This window comes from Notechis scutatus, chromosome 2, assembly GCF_049901735.1.
Source record: "Notechis scutatus isolate UNSWTSFEM ecotype Mainland chromosome 2, rNotScu1.2, whole genome shotgun sequence".
NCBI lineage: Eukaryota > Metazoa > Chordata > Lepidosauria > Squamata > Elapidae > Notechis > Notechis scutatus.
In genome coordinates, this window is record NC_142010.1 from 20285898 (window position 1) to 20302588 (window position 16691).

General features: G+C 43.2%; 3 protein-coding genes across 17 annotated transcripts in view; all 3 read left to right on the top strand.

Annotated features, from left to right (window-relative positions):
* LOC113427969 (uncharacterized) overlaps positions 1-16691 on the top strand; it is a 72940-nt gene that overhangs the window by 39584 nt on the left and 16665 nt on the right. For 3 of the 11 annotated variants that reach the window (XM_087953629.1, XM_087953630.1, XM_087953628.1), the window contains exons 2-5: positions 1501-1583; positions 3190-3316; positions 3810-3902; positions 5948-10207. The exons of 3 other annotated variants lie outside the window; for them this stretch is intronic. In XM_087953629.1, coding sequence (XP_087809755.1) covers positions 1515-1583; positions 3190-3316; positions 3810-3902; positions 5948-8058 — 2400 coding nt within the window. In that variant the 5' untranslated portion in view covers positions 1501-1514 and the 3' untranslated portion in view covers positions 8059-10207. Of the gene's footprint in view, positions 1-1500; positions 1584-3189; positions 3317-3809; positions 3903-5947; positions 10208-16691 lie in introns of those variants that run through there. 5 more of the 11 variants (XM_087953627.1, XM_087953639.1, XM_087953632.1 and 2 more) reach the window with 4 other exon arrangements.
* The window catches only part of LOC113427968 (uncharacterized), a 50853-nt gene that overhangs the window by 24252 nt on the left and 9910 nt on the right, over positions 1-16691 (top strand). For 3 of the 5 annotated variants that reach the window (XM_087953586.1, XM_087953588.1, XM_087953589.1), the window contains exons 1-2: positions 15050-15188; positions 16248-16330. In XM_087953586.1, coding sequence (XP_087809712.1) covers positions 16262-16330 — 69 coding nt within the window. In that variant the 5' untranslated portion in view covers positions 15050-15188; positions 16248-16261. Of the gene's footprint in view, positions 1-11438; positions 11621-15049; positions 15189-16247; positions 16331-16691 lie in introns of those variants that run through there. The other 2 variants (XM_087953587.1, XM_087953590.1) reach the window with 2 other exon arrangements.
* Positions 15100-16691, top strand: part of LOC148131887 (uncharacterized) — a 91217-nt gene continuing 89625 nt past the window's right edge. The window contains 1 exon segment of the mRNA XM_087953591.1: positions 15100-15188. The gene's annotated coding sequence lies outside the window, so the exon portion shown is untranslated.

Below are 16691 nucleotides of genomic sequence, written 5' to 3' on the forward strand. Positions count from 1 at the left end.
CATTGGAGTGGCAGAGTAGGTCTGCTAGGTGAGGAAAAATTAGAGGTCGCTTTTAGAAAAGCGTTTCTGGTAGCGCCTGTCAGCGGCGTTCGGCTCCTCAGCTGCGGAGCTTTGAAGTTCGCACTCTTTTGGAGAGCGCCGGCGGCGGTGATTTCAATCAGCCCTTAGTGGCTTCAGCTCTTTCTCGGTGTGACTTCGGCTCAATTGTTTCGCCTGGACGTCTTTACTGCATCCCGCCCTCGTCGCCAGTGTTGTAGAGTGGCGGTTACAGAGAGAGACGGAGCCAGGCTAGGCTAACATACTTTATTCAATGAATAAAGGGTCGCCGCGGCTTCAGAGGCAATCTGACAGCCAGCTGGCGGCGACAGCTGATGCCATTTGACAGCTCCCTTTTATAGCCGGCTGTCAAACGGCATCAGCCAATGGGAGCGATCAGCGCTCCTGCTCTGACGGCGCACCAGAAGGAGAACTGCTGGCAGGTTCTTAATACATAACACCCTCCAAATGCCGGGACAGGTGAGCCTTCCAGGCAGCTTCTTGGGGCGCTGCTAAGATCGCTGCTGCCGTCCCCACTTTCTCCTGGGGGAGATGATTCTTATTCTCCTTTCTTTTCTGCCGGCCCTTCCTGACCGTTTCCCGTCGCTTCCTTTGCTCTGGGGCCGTTTCACATCCAGGAGGCTCGGAGTTGAAGGGCTGCGAAACCGTCGGGGAGAAAAGGGGGCGATCCCTCCTGGAGCTGCTGTTTTGGGGAGCTGCTCAAGACGAGCCCCCTCCGGAGAGAGCATTGGCTCAAGGCTCCTCCGGACGCCCTTCCATCTCTTCGCCCGCCTTTCTTTCCTCGTTCCCATCGTTCAATTGAACTGCATTTTGGGTGCATTTAAAGAGGCGTCGCCCTTTTCCTGTGGGCCATTGTTTCTCAACCTGGGCAACCTTGTGATTTGTGGGCTTCCACTCCCAGAATTTCCCACGTGTGTTGAAGTCCACATATCTTAATAGCTCACAAGATTGAAAAACGTTGCTGTCATCCAGGGGTGAGGAAGTTATGGCTCTTTTATGACTGGTGGACTTCAAGTCCCAGAATTCCTCAGTCAGCTGGCTCAGGTATTCTGGGAGTTGAAGTCCAGCCGTCAACCCCCCCCCCCCAGTTCCCCCCTTCAAGTCCCAGCTGTAATAGAAGAGGTTTTTTTTAATTCTTCCTTGATTCATAAGGGAAGGTGAACATTATAGCAACATAGAATAACAGAGTTGGTGCTTTAATGCACACATTCATGGCTGAGATAATTTGCCTCTGAATCCAATTCCTGGTCCTTCTACACCTTTCAGTTTTCCTCTCACCCAGAATGAGCTTCTGTGTTTTGTTGCTGTGGCTGCAAAGGACTCCCGTGAAGGGGTTCCCTAGTTAGAAATAGGTTAAAATCAGCCTTTTGCACTGGATGTCAAGAATATCCTTAGAATGTTTGATAGCCAATTATTCCTTTGCTGTTTTTTTCCCACTTCTAGACCCTCTCGTGGCCATGGCTTCATCTCCTGGAACCTCAGTTCTTTGTATTGGAGGATCAACAGTGGCTGAGCTTCCAACGCAGGTAGGAGAATTCTCCCCTCCCCTCCCCTCATGTGCCAATCTCCCAATAACAGAATAACATAATTGGAAGGGATCTTGGAGATCTTCTAGTCCACCCCGTTTCAAGCAGGAGACCCTATACCCTTTCAGACAAGTGGGTGTCCAGTCTCTCCTTAAAAACCTCCAGCCCAAAACTTCTGAAAGCAAACCGTTTCATTAGTTCATTGTTCTCACTGTCATGAAGTTTCTCCTTAATTCCAGGTTGCCTTTCTCCTTGTTTAGTTTCCATCCATTGTTTCTTCTCTTGCCTTCTGGTGCTTTGGAAAATAAGTTGAGCCCCCTCTTGTTTGGGGCAGCCCCAGAAATACTGGAACTCTGCTATTGTGTCTCCCCTGGTCCTTCTTTTCTCTAGACTGGCCATATCCAGTTCCTGCAACTGTTTTTTGTGTCATTTACTCTCAAAGTCTTTAATCCTTGGTTGCTGTTTGCACTTTTCCCAAAGTCTCCACATTTCTTTTTGTGATGTGGTGACCAAAACTGAACTCTGTATTCCAGGTGTGGTTTATTTTTTTTTGTAAAAGTTTTATTTGGATTTTCACAAAACACAAAATATCTCTTTTGAGAGCAGCATGATTCCAGGTTATCACATCTCCATACAGACATACTCTCAATTACATATTCATCTTTATATTCTATTTCATATCTTGTCACTATTTTATCATTTTCTCAATAATTTTTCCCTTCCCTTACTTTCCTCAACCTTATTTCTGATTATCTCATTGCTTTCTCATTCAATTACATAGCTTTTTCTAAATTTCTATATCTTTCTAATGATTCTATTTCTACTTTTGTCTGTCCTGCTTATATTTTCATACATTCTTTTTCCATCATCATCCTGAAAGGGAAAAGACAACAAAACAATTCCCTCCCCTTCCAGGCATTAAAAAGCAAGGTTTCCCCTGTGATTACCAAATAGAGTGTATCACCTTTATATCTTATAGTTGTTATCCATTCAAATCTCATTTAACATTTAATTTATACATTATACAATTATAATTATATACTCTGGTTTTCTTTTAAAGCTGTGAGCATGAAAGCCCAAAGTAAAAAGTAAAGTCCAAGCTTGGCTTTTGTAGAGAGCACAGCAGCTGCCCAGATGAGGTTGGAGACACTGACAAAGATTTGTAGAGTTTTATATAAACATAAATATATTTAACATGGAAATTTACAGCAGTCTTTGCCACTATCCACAAAAGGAAGAACATAAGATAGTCAGAAAAACAGAGGAACATCATGAGGTAAATCTAAGCTTAGCATCATGCAGAACACAGAGAGGGAAAAACGGAGGGAAAAAGGGAAACGCCCCCTTTCTACTAACAAGCAACCAATCGTAGCATAGATTGCATCCTGCATGAGTCAGCACTCTAATGAATTACAATTGTGTTCTGGCCTATTGTAAACTTTACTCTTCCAGCTGCTAAATTCAATATCCTACATGCTCCTTTGCTTTATTTGGAAGCTGTGGAGGTTTTTCATTAAGAAGAAGAGGCACATGTAATTCATTGAAGTGTTCATAATTAATAATATTCATGGAATATTTTGTGTTTTTTCCCCGCTCTCTGTGTCAGGATTTGGTATCGTTTGAGGATGTAGCTGTGTTTTTCTCCGTGGAGGAGTGGGCTCTGCTGGATTCTGAGCAAAAAGCCTTATACCAAGAGGTCATGCTGGAAAACAAGAGGAACGTGGCCTCCTTAGGTAAGGGATTATGTTATGATACTGTAGTGCAATTATTATTCCTTTTTTGTTGCTGTATTCTTCTCTAAACTGCTGGTTTTCAAATTTTCAAACTATTTATCTGAGGTTTTCATGCTTTTCTATGAAGCCTGGCTTTTCTTCAGAAATGGACAGTAAGGAGAGTACTGGCCTTCACAATTCAGTCTCTCCCATTTGTTAAGAATCAGATTCAATCTTGCACATGCTATGCAGGAAGGGAACAAATAACCAAGTGGAACAGGTTAAACACAAAAACAGAGTATATAAACCACAGTTTAATACAGTACTGTAAATAAAAGACTGTCAAAGACTGTACACTATATTGCTGCTAGCAGCGACCATTGTTATGCTTTTGTCAAGGGAAAGAAATGGTCGACAGAGAAGGAAGACATATTATTGCCCTACAATGCTTCCTCCCTGAACCATAACATTGATCTTACTGAACAGCTCTGAGCCAGCCTCTCTCTCTCTCCAGGACAAGATACTGTCCTTTTCCATCAACTCTTTCTTATGCTAGAAGTGTCTTCTCACGGAAAGCAACCAAGCTCTACTCCGGCTCAACATGGAGGTAAGAAACAGGGGAAAAGTATCAAAATGAAAATAATTAAAGCCCATGAAGAGGGGAAGAAGGTAAAGACCATAGGAGAAGAAGGAGGACTGGCCTGGTCCACCATATGCACGATCCTTAAGGGTAAAGAAAAGATAAAAGAGGCGATTAAATCCGCTCCAGAAACTGATGCCATAATCACGAGAAATAGGACAGGCCTCCTTTCAAAAACAGAACAGCTTCTTGTGCTTTGGATTGACGATCAGATCCCCAAAAGAAGTCCCGTTAGTCTTAACCCGATTTAGGGAAGTGTTTTAATGCAGCGTTTTTGAAACGCTAAAGCGAGCAGCGGGTGAGGAGTACAATGACACCTTTGGAGCCAGTCGTGGCTGGTTTGCGCAATTCTGAAAATGATTTAATTACTGTAACTTACGAACAACAAGTAAAGCTGGGTGTGCTGATGAAGCTGCCCAACACTTTCCAGACCAACTGGATGAAATTTTACTGTAAATATATATTTACAGTGTCTGTGCATACATACATACATACATACATACATACATACATACATGTAACATTAATTTATATCAAGTTTGTGTCAGCATCTCTGATTTCATTTGGATACCTACTGAGCAATTCTCTGACAGATTTTCCCCCCCATGGTCTGAAGGGTTGTGGATGTGAGCAGCTCAGATAAAAGAATGTGTTTAATGTATGCAGTAGATAAGAATGTCCTTCTCAACATTTCTTCTCCTACTTAGTCTGATAAAATGGCCTTCAATTCCACAGTCTTCATGAAGTTTCCCATCCTAGTCTCTTTCCAATCTTGCCTGTCCCACTTTGTAGAGAGCTTTTTAGAAGTTGCTTTCATTTTGTTGTTTTTGGTCTATAATGATGACACTTGAGCCCGATAAGAATCCACAGGTTTATCAGAAGGATTTATACTCCTTGCAGTCACCTGGTCGGAAAGAATTCTTACGACCAAATGACTGCAAGGAATATCAATCCTTCCATCCTCCACCGTTCAATCAGAACTAAAGAAGCTTCTTGGATGAGAAGGGAGACATGTTCAAGGAAAAAAGAAAGTCCAGCTGCCTTTAGAAAAAGCCCCTTTAGGATAAAGAGGAATTAACACCCCAGAGTGAGAACCAATTTTTTTTTCCAAGGAAAAACCACTTCATGGAGATGAGGCTGAAGCTCATTTCCCAGGTCCAAGGACCTCAACTTTTCTACCTTCTCAGATTGAAATTAAACCAATAGGTTCTCCATCATCAAGTCTATTGTCTTTTACTTAGAACTGAGTATTTGTATTTGTACACTATTATTTATATTTATATTTTATTTTATTAAAAATATAATAAGGCATCAAGGGCAAGCTGGAGGCCAAAAAATTTAATAAATAAATGAACAAATGAATGAATGAAAGCCTATTTTAAGTGTCCCTTTTGCTTCCTTTGAGCTAAATCTGAAGCAGTAGAGCTAATGGTTGTCGCCCCATAAATTTTCAATGGTCATAGCGTTTTCATTTTGTACCACCGAGGACAAGAGAGAGCCAAAGGTAAAATCTTATATCAACTTAATCCCAAGCATAGTACCATGTGTCAGGGTTCGAAGTAACAGACCCAAAAGAATCAAAACTCTGAAGTTTGATGATTCCTCAAAGTATAGATTTATTAGGCAAGTCCTTTTGGCACAGCAAGTGAAAAGCCGACTCTGAAGGTACAGAAGTTTTTCCCCATCCAATTCAAAATTCAGAGTTTTCCCCCCAGTCCACTCATCCATCACATGGTCCAATCAGGTCACAGTTTGAGTCCAGCTGTTTTCCTCGTGCCTCACCAGGTGCTGATGAGAACGTCCTTGGTTCCCAGGGGAAAGAATTCTATTTTGGCTACACATGCCCAGCTATCTCTACTTTCCCCTCCCATTCCCACAGCTCTACCCAGCCTCGCTGTGCCAATCCTGAACACGATCCAAAATGGCTTTAGGATAAGTTCAAATACAGCAATGGTGCTTGATCCCTTTTGCACCTAAGTTTGTGTTAACTGTTCTTTTTTTATTGTTGCAAGCAGGTGACAGATGGGAGATGGAGGATTCTGGTCAAGAGGCAGGAGCACCTTTACCAAAAGACAAAAAGGAAGAAAAGATATATGGAAAGCAAAGTTTGGAGGAAAACCAGTTAACGGGGGAACTGGAGAATTGCTCTGGTTTACCTTGTCCAGATACCAATGTCTTATTGGACGCCGATGATTGCCATGAAAAAGAAGTGTGTTCAAGGTGTGGGAAAACACTCTGTGATGAATCTGGATTATGTGACTGTGGCGAAAGCCCTGCTGGCAAGAAACAAGATGAAAGCAGGCAACACACAAGAAGGAGCCTTCCTCCTCCTTTACATGAAAGAATACTAGAAGGGAAACCGTACAAATGTACAGAGTGTGCAGAAAGCTTCAGTACAAGCCGCTCTCTTGCTTCGCACAAAAAGATTCACAAAGCAAAGGAGCCACACAAATGTCTAGATTGTGGAAGGACCTTCAGGCAGAAAAATCATCTTAATTCACATAAGAAGGTCCATGAGGAGAGGAAGCAACATCTGTTCATTAATAGGGGAAACAGCTTTGGTAGCAGCCCCTCCCTTACTTCCCATCAAAGCCTCCACAGAGAGGAGAAGTTGCATAAACTCAGAGAGGATAGAACAAGGATTACTCAGAGCAAGGAACCAAATTCCCAGAAAAAAAGCCCCACTGGGAAGAAATATAAATGTCTGGAATGTGGGAAGAGCTTCCGCTATGCGAGTGAATTCACTTGCCATAATAGGATCCATACAGGGGAAAAGCCATATCATTGTATGGTGTGTGGAAAGAGCTTCGCACAAAAAAGCAATTTCAATTCACATAAGAGGATCCACACCAGAGAGAAGCCATATAAATGCACAGAGTGTGGAAAATGCTTTGGTGCCTCAGATAATCTTACTCAGCATAAAAGGATCCACACAGGGGAGAAACCCTATGAATGCCTGGAGTGTGGGAAAAGCTTTAGCAGAAGCTGTACTCTAACCTTACATAATAAGATGCATAAAGGGGAGAAACCTTATAAATGCCTGAACTGTGGAAAAAGCTTCAGTCAAAAAGTTCATCTTAAGTCACACGAGAGGATCCACACGGGGGAAAAACCATTTCAATGCATGGAGTGTGGAAAGAGCTTCCATTTCTCAGCAAACCTTACTTCCCATAACAGAATCCACACGGGGGAAAAACCCTTTCAATGCCTGCAGTGTGGAAAGCGCTTTGCCAGTTCTGGTAGCCTTCCTGCCCACAACCGGACCCACACAGGGGAGAAACCGTACAAATGCCTGGAGTGTGGAAACAGCTTCCGTAAATCCAGCCACCTAACTTCCCATGGAAGAATCCACACTGGAGAGAAACCGTATCAATGCTCCGAATGTAAGAAGTGCTTCAGTAATCTACGTAATCTTACTGTCCATAAAAGGACCCACACGGGTGAAAAGCCTTATAAGTGCACTGAATGTGAAAAATGCTTCACTGATTTGGGGGCCCTCACTCATCACAAAAGGCTCCACACTGGGGAGAAACCATTTGAATGCCACACGTGTGGAAAGAGCTTCAATGAAAAAAAAGGCTATATCATACATAGCAGGACCCACACTGGGGAGAAACCTTATCAATGCCAGGAGTGTAGAAAATGCTTCACTGATTCTGGAGCACTGAGGATCCATACAAGGATCCACACAGGGGAGAAACCCTTTAAGTGCATGGAGTGTGGCATGAGTTTCAGGACAAGTGGTTGCCTCGGTAAGCACAAGAGAATCCACACTGGGGAGAAACCGTATACATGTCATGAGTGCGGAAAAAGCTTTAGTCAAAATCATTCACTCAGGAGCCATAGAAGGCTTCACTCAGGGGAGCAACCCTATAAATGCCTGGAGTGTGGAAAACGTTATTGTGATAGTAGCGGTCTTACCTCCCACAATAGGATCCACACAGGGGAGAAACCGTTTAAATGCATTGACTGCGGAAAGAGTTTCAAAGACGGCAGGAATCTTAGGCTTCATAAAAGAATCCACACAGGGGAGAAGCCGTATCAGTGTGTGGAATGTGGAAAGAACTTCAGAACCAGAAGTGACTTTAATCGCCATAAGAAGACGCACAGCAGGAAAAAATGATATGAATACATTCATGTTGCTTCTCACAATTTGCTTCATGGCCATAGACGTTTTTGCAGGAGATTCTGGAGAAATGCATGGAGTGTGGGAAGGGCTTCCAAAGCAGCAGAAATGTCTTGATCCATTACAAAGAAGTGTTCCTTTGCAGAACTAGGAATTAACTTTTATATATTAGATCTTTGTGCTAGAGTAGAGTAGAATAAGATTAGAAACAATAAGAATAGAAATGGAAGAGAATATAGAAATAGAAAATGGGGATGGGAAGGGAATTGTCTCATTGGCCAAATGAGATTGGACATACAAGGCATGTGTCTCCAATGTATACACTCTCATAACATGGAACAAATGATCAGCTTTTGTCAATCCGAACAGCAAAGGGAGGGGGGGATTTGGGAACTAACACATCCAGATGTCTATGAAGATTCTCAGTCATCCAGGCTGCGGTTTTCCCAAAAGTGCTTTTATCAAAAGTCAACTGGACTTTTTTATTTCCTTGGGGAGATTTCCCTTTCACATCCAAGAAGTTTCTTCAGTTCTGTTTGTTTGTTTTTTGAATGAGAAGCGAAATGTCTTCAAGGAAAAACAAAGTCCAGTTGATTTTTGAAAAAAAACACCTTTGGGATAACACCTTCAGGCGACATAAGGCTGCAGAAAGCTGTTTTAGAGTCTAGAGAAGATGCTGAAAGATTTGAAGAGGAAACATTGCAATCTAAGTGGTGAGGTCCAGACCTGGCGGTGTTGACTCCCAACATTTCCCTAAAATTGGAAGGAATCGAGCAGTGGATCTACTACACCCATGTGGAGAACGTCAGGCCAGAACACAGAGAAGCAGGATCTCCAGTGAGCTCTTTACTGGGAAAAAGTGACGGAAGAGAATGAACTAATGAACCAATACGAGACTCGAGAGTTGTGTCAAAAGTAATAAATGGAGGGATGGCGCTGTGTGTCTGCACCACCTTTAACCTTGGTTGTGTTTAACTGATTTCTAGTCTGAGATACGATATTGATTGTGCTTCCTTTTTATGAATGCCCCAACTTATGCAGCAGCTTAAGGCTTAGATTTCACATCTCAAATACAGGCTCTTTTTGGAGGGTGAATTGGACAATTCAGGGAACCAGCTTCAGAAAATACAGGTGGCCCTTGACTTATGATCACAATTAAGCCCCAAATTTCCATGGCTAATCAAGACAGTTGTTAAGTGAGTTTTGTGCCATTTTACAAGTTTTGCCACAGTTGTTGGTTTCCCCATTGTCTTTCCTTGTCTGAAGGTCTGAAACGGTGATCCCATGACCCTGGGATACTCCAACTGTCAAAAATACAGGCCAGTTGCCAAGTGTCTCAATTTTTATCACATGACACAGGGATGCTGCAACGGTTGTGTGGAAAAAATCATAAATTATTTTTTTTAGTGCCATTGTAACTTCACACGTTCACTGAAGAAATGACTGTAAGTTCAGGACTAATTGTAAAGCAGCAATTGATTATTTGTTATTAAGACAGTGAAGGAGTATATGAATCAAACTAATATAGGCTTTTTGCTTTTATTATGAATTGCTTATGCAATTCATAATAAATATATAATAGTTCCTGATTAAACCAATATTTATTTAATTTAATAAACAATTTATATAATTGTTCCTGATTATAATATAATTGTTCCTGATTAAACCAATATTTGCTTCTGATACGATATACTTCTAGAAATCATTTGTTATGAATTGAGCTTTGTTATTGGCTCCTGCTAATATTATCGTATCCTGTCAGAAATTAATTGTTAGGAATTAATTCTAGTGTCAACTCAAAATATTTCTCTGGGTTTTTTAGAGTTGCCAGCAGAAAGGGAGTGGGGAAAGTAGTGCATTCCTAAAATGCTTTCATAGGTTAATAGCTAGGCCACCGAAGTTTCTGGCACGCAAGATTATTTCCGGAGAGCATGATTGATGACTCTTGGCTATGGATGTGTCCCATTGGAGAATATACATCTGGGGGGGGGGAGACCAGGGTCAAGGGTCAAATGAATGATGTGTCTCAGACTCTGCTGCATTCAGGTAACACAGGCATGTTCACTTCTAATAAATCTTGGTGTGTTTTTTTTCCCCTGAGAGATGCGACTAAAGACTCATGATCAGGCATGATATTTTTCCGATTAAAATCGGAATTCCGATTTTTTTCGGAATCGCCCGGGCGAGCGGTGGGCAGGGTGGTCGGGGCGGGTGGCGGCGCGTGGGTCGGGCGAGGGGCGGGCGCGGCGGCAGTCGGGCGAGCGGCGGGCGGGCGGGCGAGGCGGCGGGCGCCAGGCGGGCGGGCGATTTCTTGGCGCCCGATTTTTTTCTGAGGGGAATATCATGCCTGATGATTGGAATGGGGTGGATGCCAGAGCCCTGACATCTAGCTGAGTGAATTGTAGCCTTAATGAATGGTTAGCATTAGTACAAAGTTTATCTTGTTTCTCTCTCGCTTCTGTCCTTGGCTTCAAAGCTAGCCACATCCTTGAAAATAGAGAAGAAACTGTTTTTACCCAGGAATATCAGGAACCCAAATAGGGAGTTTCTGAATCCTGAAACCATTTTCTGCTGAATAAACAACTTGGCCAGGGAGGGAAACCTCCCCTATAGGAACGCTCCATAGATAAGGTGGGCAGAGACAGGGACATGAACAAAAGAAGCTTTAAAGACCACATTGCCTCTCATTGGGTAAACTCTGATTCTAATGGGGTTATAATGTGCATTTTGACTGTATGTTTTGGATATAGTTTTGTCACACAGCTTTTGCTTTAGCCATAAATAAAAGCTGATATTTTTTGCAAACCTCGTCTCGAGTCTTACTCTCTTTGGCATCTCAGTGGCTCTGGGAAACGTCTGGGACCTTACAGCAGAATTGTGAACGTTAAGAAAGTTTTGTTTCAGTCTAACTGACCATTGTCAATTCACTGAAACCCACCTTGGAAAACATAAGGAAGGAATTTCTTCACATCAAATAGGTCAGGGCCTAGACTAGGGGGTCTCCAAACCTGGCGATTTAAAAGCTTGTGGACTTCAACTCCCAGAATTCCTCTGGCACATACGTTACCATACTGGCGGGGGAATTCTAGGAGTTGAAGTTAAAAGTTTCCAAGTTTGGAGACCCTTGGCCTAGACTTATAGAATTATGGCCTGTTGTTATTTATAGTGCCTTCCTGCTGTAAAGTTTTTCAACGTCCAGCACATGGGAAATGGAGAAAAGAATTATGGTCCATCTTCAAGCTGCCAAGGCTAAAGAAATATTACTCTAGTCCAGGGGTGGGGAATGTGGGCCCTTTTTTATCACTGGCGGACTTCCACTCCCAGAGATCCTGAGCCAGCTGTCTCAGGAGTCCTAAAAGGAGCCATACTCCCCACTTCTGCTCTAGGCTATTCCAAAGGGAAAGTCCCAGCTGGGAAAAAAGAGTTTTTGTCATCTTCCCTGATTCTCTGATAAGGGAGGGTGGACATCCGGATTCTTCCACTGAAATGGCTGAAAGAAAGGAAATCTGTCCTGAGTGTAGGGAAGGGTGACAGAGAAACCACAACAGGCTTGCTAAAAGTAAGTATACAAATATTGGTTTTAGGTGCAAGAAAGAGGTTGGAACAAAAAAACATATGTGGGGGGATTGTGATAGTGCACAAAAAATATGGGACACTGTGTTTAGAGAAATTAGAGCATTTTTGAATATAAATTTAGATATCTCACCGAGAATTGTATTACTGTTGGTGGAAAAACAGGATATAAATGAAACAAAAAAGGAATTGATTGTAAATTTGATAATGGCAGTTGGATTAGTGATGGCTAAATATTGGGGATATAATTGGGATATTGAAAGAAATGGTATAATGAAATTTGGAGTATGGCCACAAATAATAACAACAGAAATTAAATTAAAAAGAGGGATGATTAAAGCAAACAATTATAATGAAATATGGGGTGATTTTTGTAAAAACAATGTTGGCAGACGGCAAAGGGAATAAGCGTACTCGAGGTTATATGTTGTTTTGGAGGGGATAAGGGCACAATTGGAATATATTGTATATCTTTTAGTTATTATAGAAGAAGAAATATAAGAAAAAAATGCCTCTGTGGGTGGGGTTGCACTGTAATATTTGTATTCTTCATTTTACCTATCTGGCAAGGATGGAAGGCTGAGTCAACCTTGAGCCTGGTGGGATTAGAAGTGCCAAATTGCAGGCAGCCTATTATCAGCAGAAGTGGCCTGCAGTACAGCACTCTAACCACTGCACCACAGAGGCTCTCAAGTTATGTGAATTTAGTAGCTGGAACAGTGGAGTTTGTAGGAGGAGTCAGAACACACATTACAGCCGATTGGTTGGAGGGAGCTTTCTCCTGCATGAGGCAATCTATGCTGTGATTGGTTAATGTGAGTGTAAAGGGGGAAGTTTCCTTGTTTCTCATTTTTTTTTCCTCTGTGTGTTCTGTAATTTTACCTCAGGATGCTCAACTTAGCCCGATTATCTTGTTTATTGTAAATATTGATGTAAACATATCAATTTTACTGTAAACATTAATTTTACTGTAAATATATATATAGTGTGCATACACCATATATATATATACATATATATTAATGTATAAAACATTGATTTATATAAAGTTTGTGTCAGTATCTCTGACTTCATTTGAGTACCTACTGAGCAGGTTTTTCCCCGTCTGAAATGGTGGTGGATGTGAGCAGCTCACATAAAAGACTTAATTTGTTCGATGTATCAATAGGTAAAAGTGTCCTTCTCTACATTTCTACTCCTACTTAGTCTGATAAAATGGCCTAAAACCTCCACACTGCCTCCATGACTGTCTCCCATCCTAGCCTGTTTCTGATCCTGCCTCTCACACTTGTTTTTTAGAAGTTCCTTTCATTTTGTTGTTTTTTGGTCTAGTCTATAATGATGACACTTAAGAGCCCGAGAAGAATCCACGGGTTTGTCAGAAGGATTTATATTCCTTGCAGTCATCTGAAATAAAACAAGACAAGACATCTGATGCATAGAAAACAATCTCATGTTCACCCTTTAGTTTATAGTTTAGCTCATAGTATAGTTTCAGATAATAAGGGGGAGTTGGGAGGGCTTTTTAAGCGTGGTGTGCATTGTGCAGGGGGTATAAATGTATTAGTTTGAAAATAGGATTTTGTTCTCCTTGTGCTCAATCCACTTGGGAAGGGTCTTCGAGGCCGCGCTTGCAACCGCTTTCTTTTCTAAATGTTTGAAATTGTAAACCAGACAATTGTGAACCTTCATATTGTGTGTATAAATTTATCGGGGGTCTTACAACTCACACAGGCTTCTTAGAAACAAATAAAGTAATAACTAGCAGTCAGCACGGGTTTGTTAAAAACAGATCATGCCAAACCAATCTTATTTCATTCTTCAACATAGTGACAAAGTTGACCAGCGAAATACCGTGGACATAATATATTTAGATTTCAGCAAGGCATTCAACAAAGTAGATCACAACCTACTTCTTAGTAAACTAGAAAAAAGTGGAATAGATAGCACCACCAGTAGATGTACTCGCAACTGGCTTACAAACCATACTCAACTAGTAGTCCTTAATGCAGAGGTGGGCAGCTATGGGCCCTTTATGACTTTTGGACTTCAACTCCCAGAATTCCTGAGCAAGTCAGGCATTCTGGGAGTTGAAGTCCATAATTCATAAAAGGGCCATAGTTGCCCACCCCTGCCTTAATGGGTCTAAATCTACATGGAGGGAAGTAAGCTGTGGGGTGCCACAAGGTTCTGTCTTAGGCCCAGTACTCTTCAATATCTTCATTAATGACTTAGATGAGGGAATAGAAGGGACACTTACCAAATTTGCAGATGATACTAAGCTGGCAGGAATAACTAATGCCCAAGAAGATAGGCTCAAGATCCAGATGGCTCTTGACAGACAAGAACACTGGGCGGTATCTAACAAAATGAAATTCAATGTAGAGAAAAGTAAAGTCCTACACGTAGGCAAGAAAAATCAAAAGTACACATACAGACTGGGTGAAACCAGGCTCAATAGCAGTAACTGTGAGAGGGATCTTGGAGTCTTAGTGGACAACCAGCTAAATAGGAGCCAGCAGTGTGCAGCAGCAGCCAAAAAAGCTAATGCAATCCTAAGTTGTATCAACAGAGGGATACAATCAAGATCAAGGGAGGTAATACCACTCTGTAAAGCCTTAGTAAGACCACACCTAGAGTACTGCATCCAGTTTTGGTCACCACATTATAAAAAAAATGTTGAGGCTCTAGAAAAAGTGCAGAGAAGAGCAACCAGGATGATTAGGGGACAGGAGACTAAGGCATATGAAGAACGGTTGCAGGAACTGGGCTTGGCTAGTCTAGTGAAGAGAAGGACCAGGGGAGACATGATAGCAGTCTTCCAGTATTTGAGGGGCTGCCACAGAGCGGAAGGGGTCAAGCTATTTTCTAAAGCACCTGTAGGCCAGACAAGGAATAATGGATGGAAACTGAACAAGGAGAGATTTAACCTGGAAATAAGGGGAAACTTTCTAATAGATCAACCAATGGAACAGAAGTTGTCTTCGGAAGTTGTGGGAGCTCCATCAGTTGAGACTTTCAAGAAGAGATTGGACTGCCATTTGTCTGAAATGTTGTAGGGTCTCCCACTTGGGGGTGGGTTGGATTAGATGACCTCTAAGGTCCCTCCGAACAATGCTATTCTGTTAAAGAGCTATTCCCTCCTAACTTTGGTGCTCCTCATCCCTTTCCTTCCCCTCCTGCCCTCCTTGGGCTCCGTCCCCTCCCTCTCTCCCGTTTCTCTGATTGCCTGGGGAGAAGCAGCCCTGGACTCCCTGCCCAACTGACTCTCCCACCCGGGACCGATTCCCCCGGGGCAGAAGGAAGGGGGCAGGCAGGGGGAGTCCCGAGTGGGCGGCGCTCCCCGCCCTGCGGAGAATGGGAGGAGCTATACGCGTTTCCGGCTTGGGCCCTGCAAATTTCTGGCTGGGGTCGTTCCGGGGAGGGGGATCCACTTGCGCGGCAGGGAAGCAAGGAAGCGTGGCCAGCGGCGATCGCGGATCCTTTCCTGCCCGCATCTCTAGGGGACCGGAGGCGAGGCGAGAAAGAGCCGCCTCATTCTTATCGAGAGCCAGGTAAAAAGCTTCTTCCTTCCCTCCTCCCTCCCTTTTCCTTCCTTCCTTCCAAATGCCGGGACAGGTGAGCCTTCCAGGCAGCTTCTTGGGGCGCTGCTAAGATCGCTGCTGCCGTCCCCACTTCCTCCTGGGGGAGATGATTCTTATTCTCCTTTCTTTTCTGCCGGCCCTTCCTGACCGTTTCCCGTCGCTTCCTTTGCTCTGGGGCCGTTTCACATCCAGGAGGCTCGGAGTTGAAGGGCTGCGAAACCGTCGGGGAGAAAAGGGGGAGATCCCTCCCAGGCGCTGCTGTTTCGGGGAGCTGCTCAAGACCAGCCCCCTCCGGAGAGAGCATCGGCTCAAGGTTCCTCCGGACGCCCTTCCATCTCTTCGCCCGCCTTTCTTTCCTCGTTCCCATCGTTCAATTGAACTGCATTTTGGGTGCATTTAAAGAGGCGTCGCCCTTTTCCTGTGGGGCATTGTTTCTCAACCTGGGCAACCTTGTGATTTGTGGGCTTCCACTCCCAGAATTTCCCACGTGTGTTGAAGTCCACATATCTTAATAGCTCACAAGATTGAAAAACGTTGCTGTCATCCAGGGGTGAGGAAGTTACGGCCCTTTTATGACTGGTGGACTTCAAGTCCCAGAATTCCTCAGTCAGTTGGCTCAGGTATTCTGGGAGTTGAAGTCCAGCCGTCAAACCCCCCACCCCCCCACCCTAGTTCCCCACTTCAAGTCCCAGCTGTAATAGAAGAGTTTTTTTTTTTATTCTTCCTTGATTCATAAGGGAAGGTGAACATTATAGCAACATAGAATAACAGAGTTGGTGCTTTAATGCACACATTCATGGCTGAGATAATTTGCCTCTGAATCCAATTCCTGGTCCTTCTACACCTTTCAGTTTTCCTCTCACCCAGAATGAGCTTTTGTGTTTTGTTGCTGTGGCTGCAAAGGACTCCCGTGAAGGGGTTCCCTAGTTAGAAATAGGTTAAAATCAGCCTTTTGCACTGGATGCTCAAGAATATCCTTAGAATGTTTGATAGCCAATTATTCCTTTGCTGTTTTTTCCCCACTTCTAGACCCTCTCGTGGCCATGGCTTCATCTCCTGGAACTTCAGTTCTTTGTATTGGAGGATCAACAGTGGCTGAGCTTCCAACGCAGGTAGGAGAATTCTCCCCTCCCCTCCCCTCATGTGCCAATCTCCCAATAACAGAATAACATAATTGGAAGGGATCTTGGAGATCTTCTAGTCCACCCCGTTTCAAGCAGGAGACCCTATACCCTTTCAGACAAGTGGGTGTCCAGTCTCTCCTTAAAAACCTCCAGCCCAAAACTTCTGAAAGCAAACCGTTTCATTAGTTAATTGTTCCCACTGTCATGAAGTTTCTCCTTATATTACAGGTTGCCTTTCTCCTTGTTTAGTTTCCATCCATTGTTTCTTCTCCTGCCTTCTGGTGCTTTGGAAAATAAGTTGAGCCCCCTCTTGTTTGGGGCAGCCCCAGAAATACTGGAACTCTGCTAT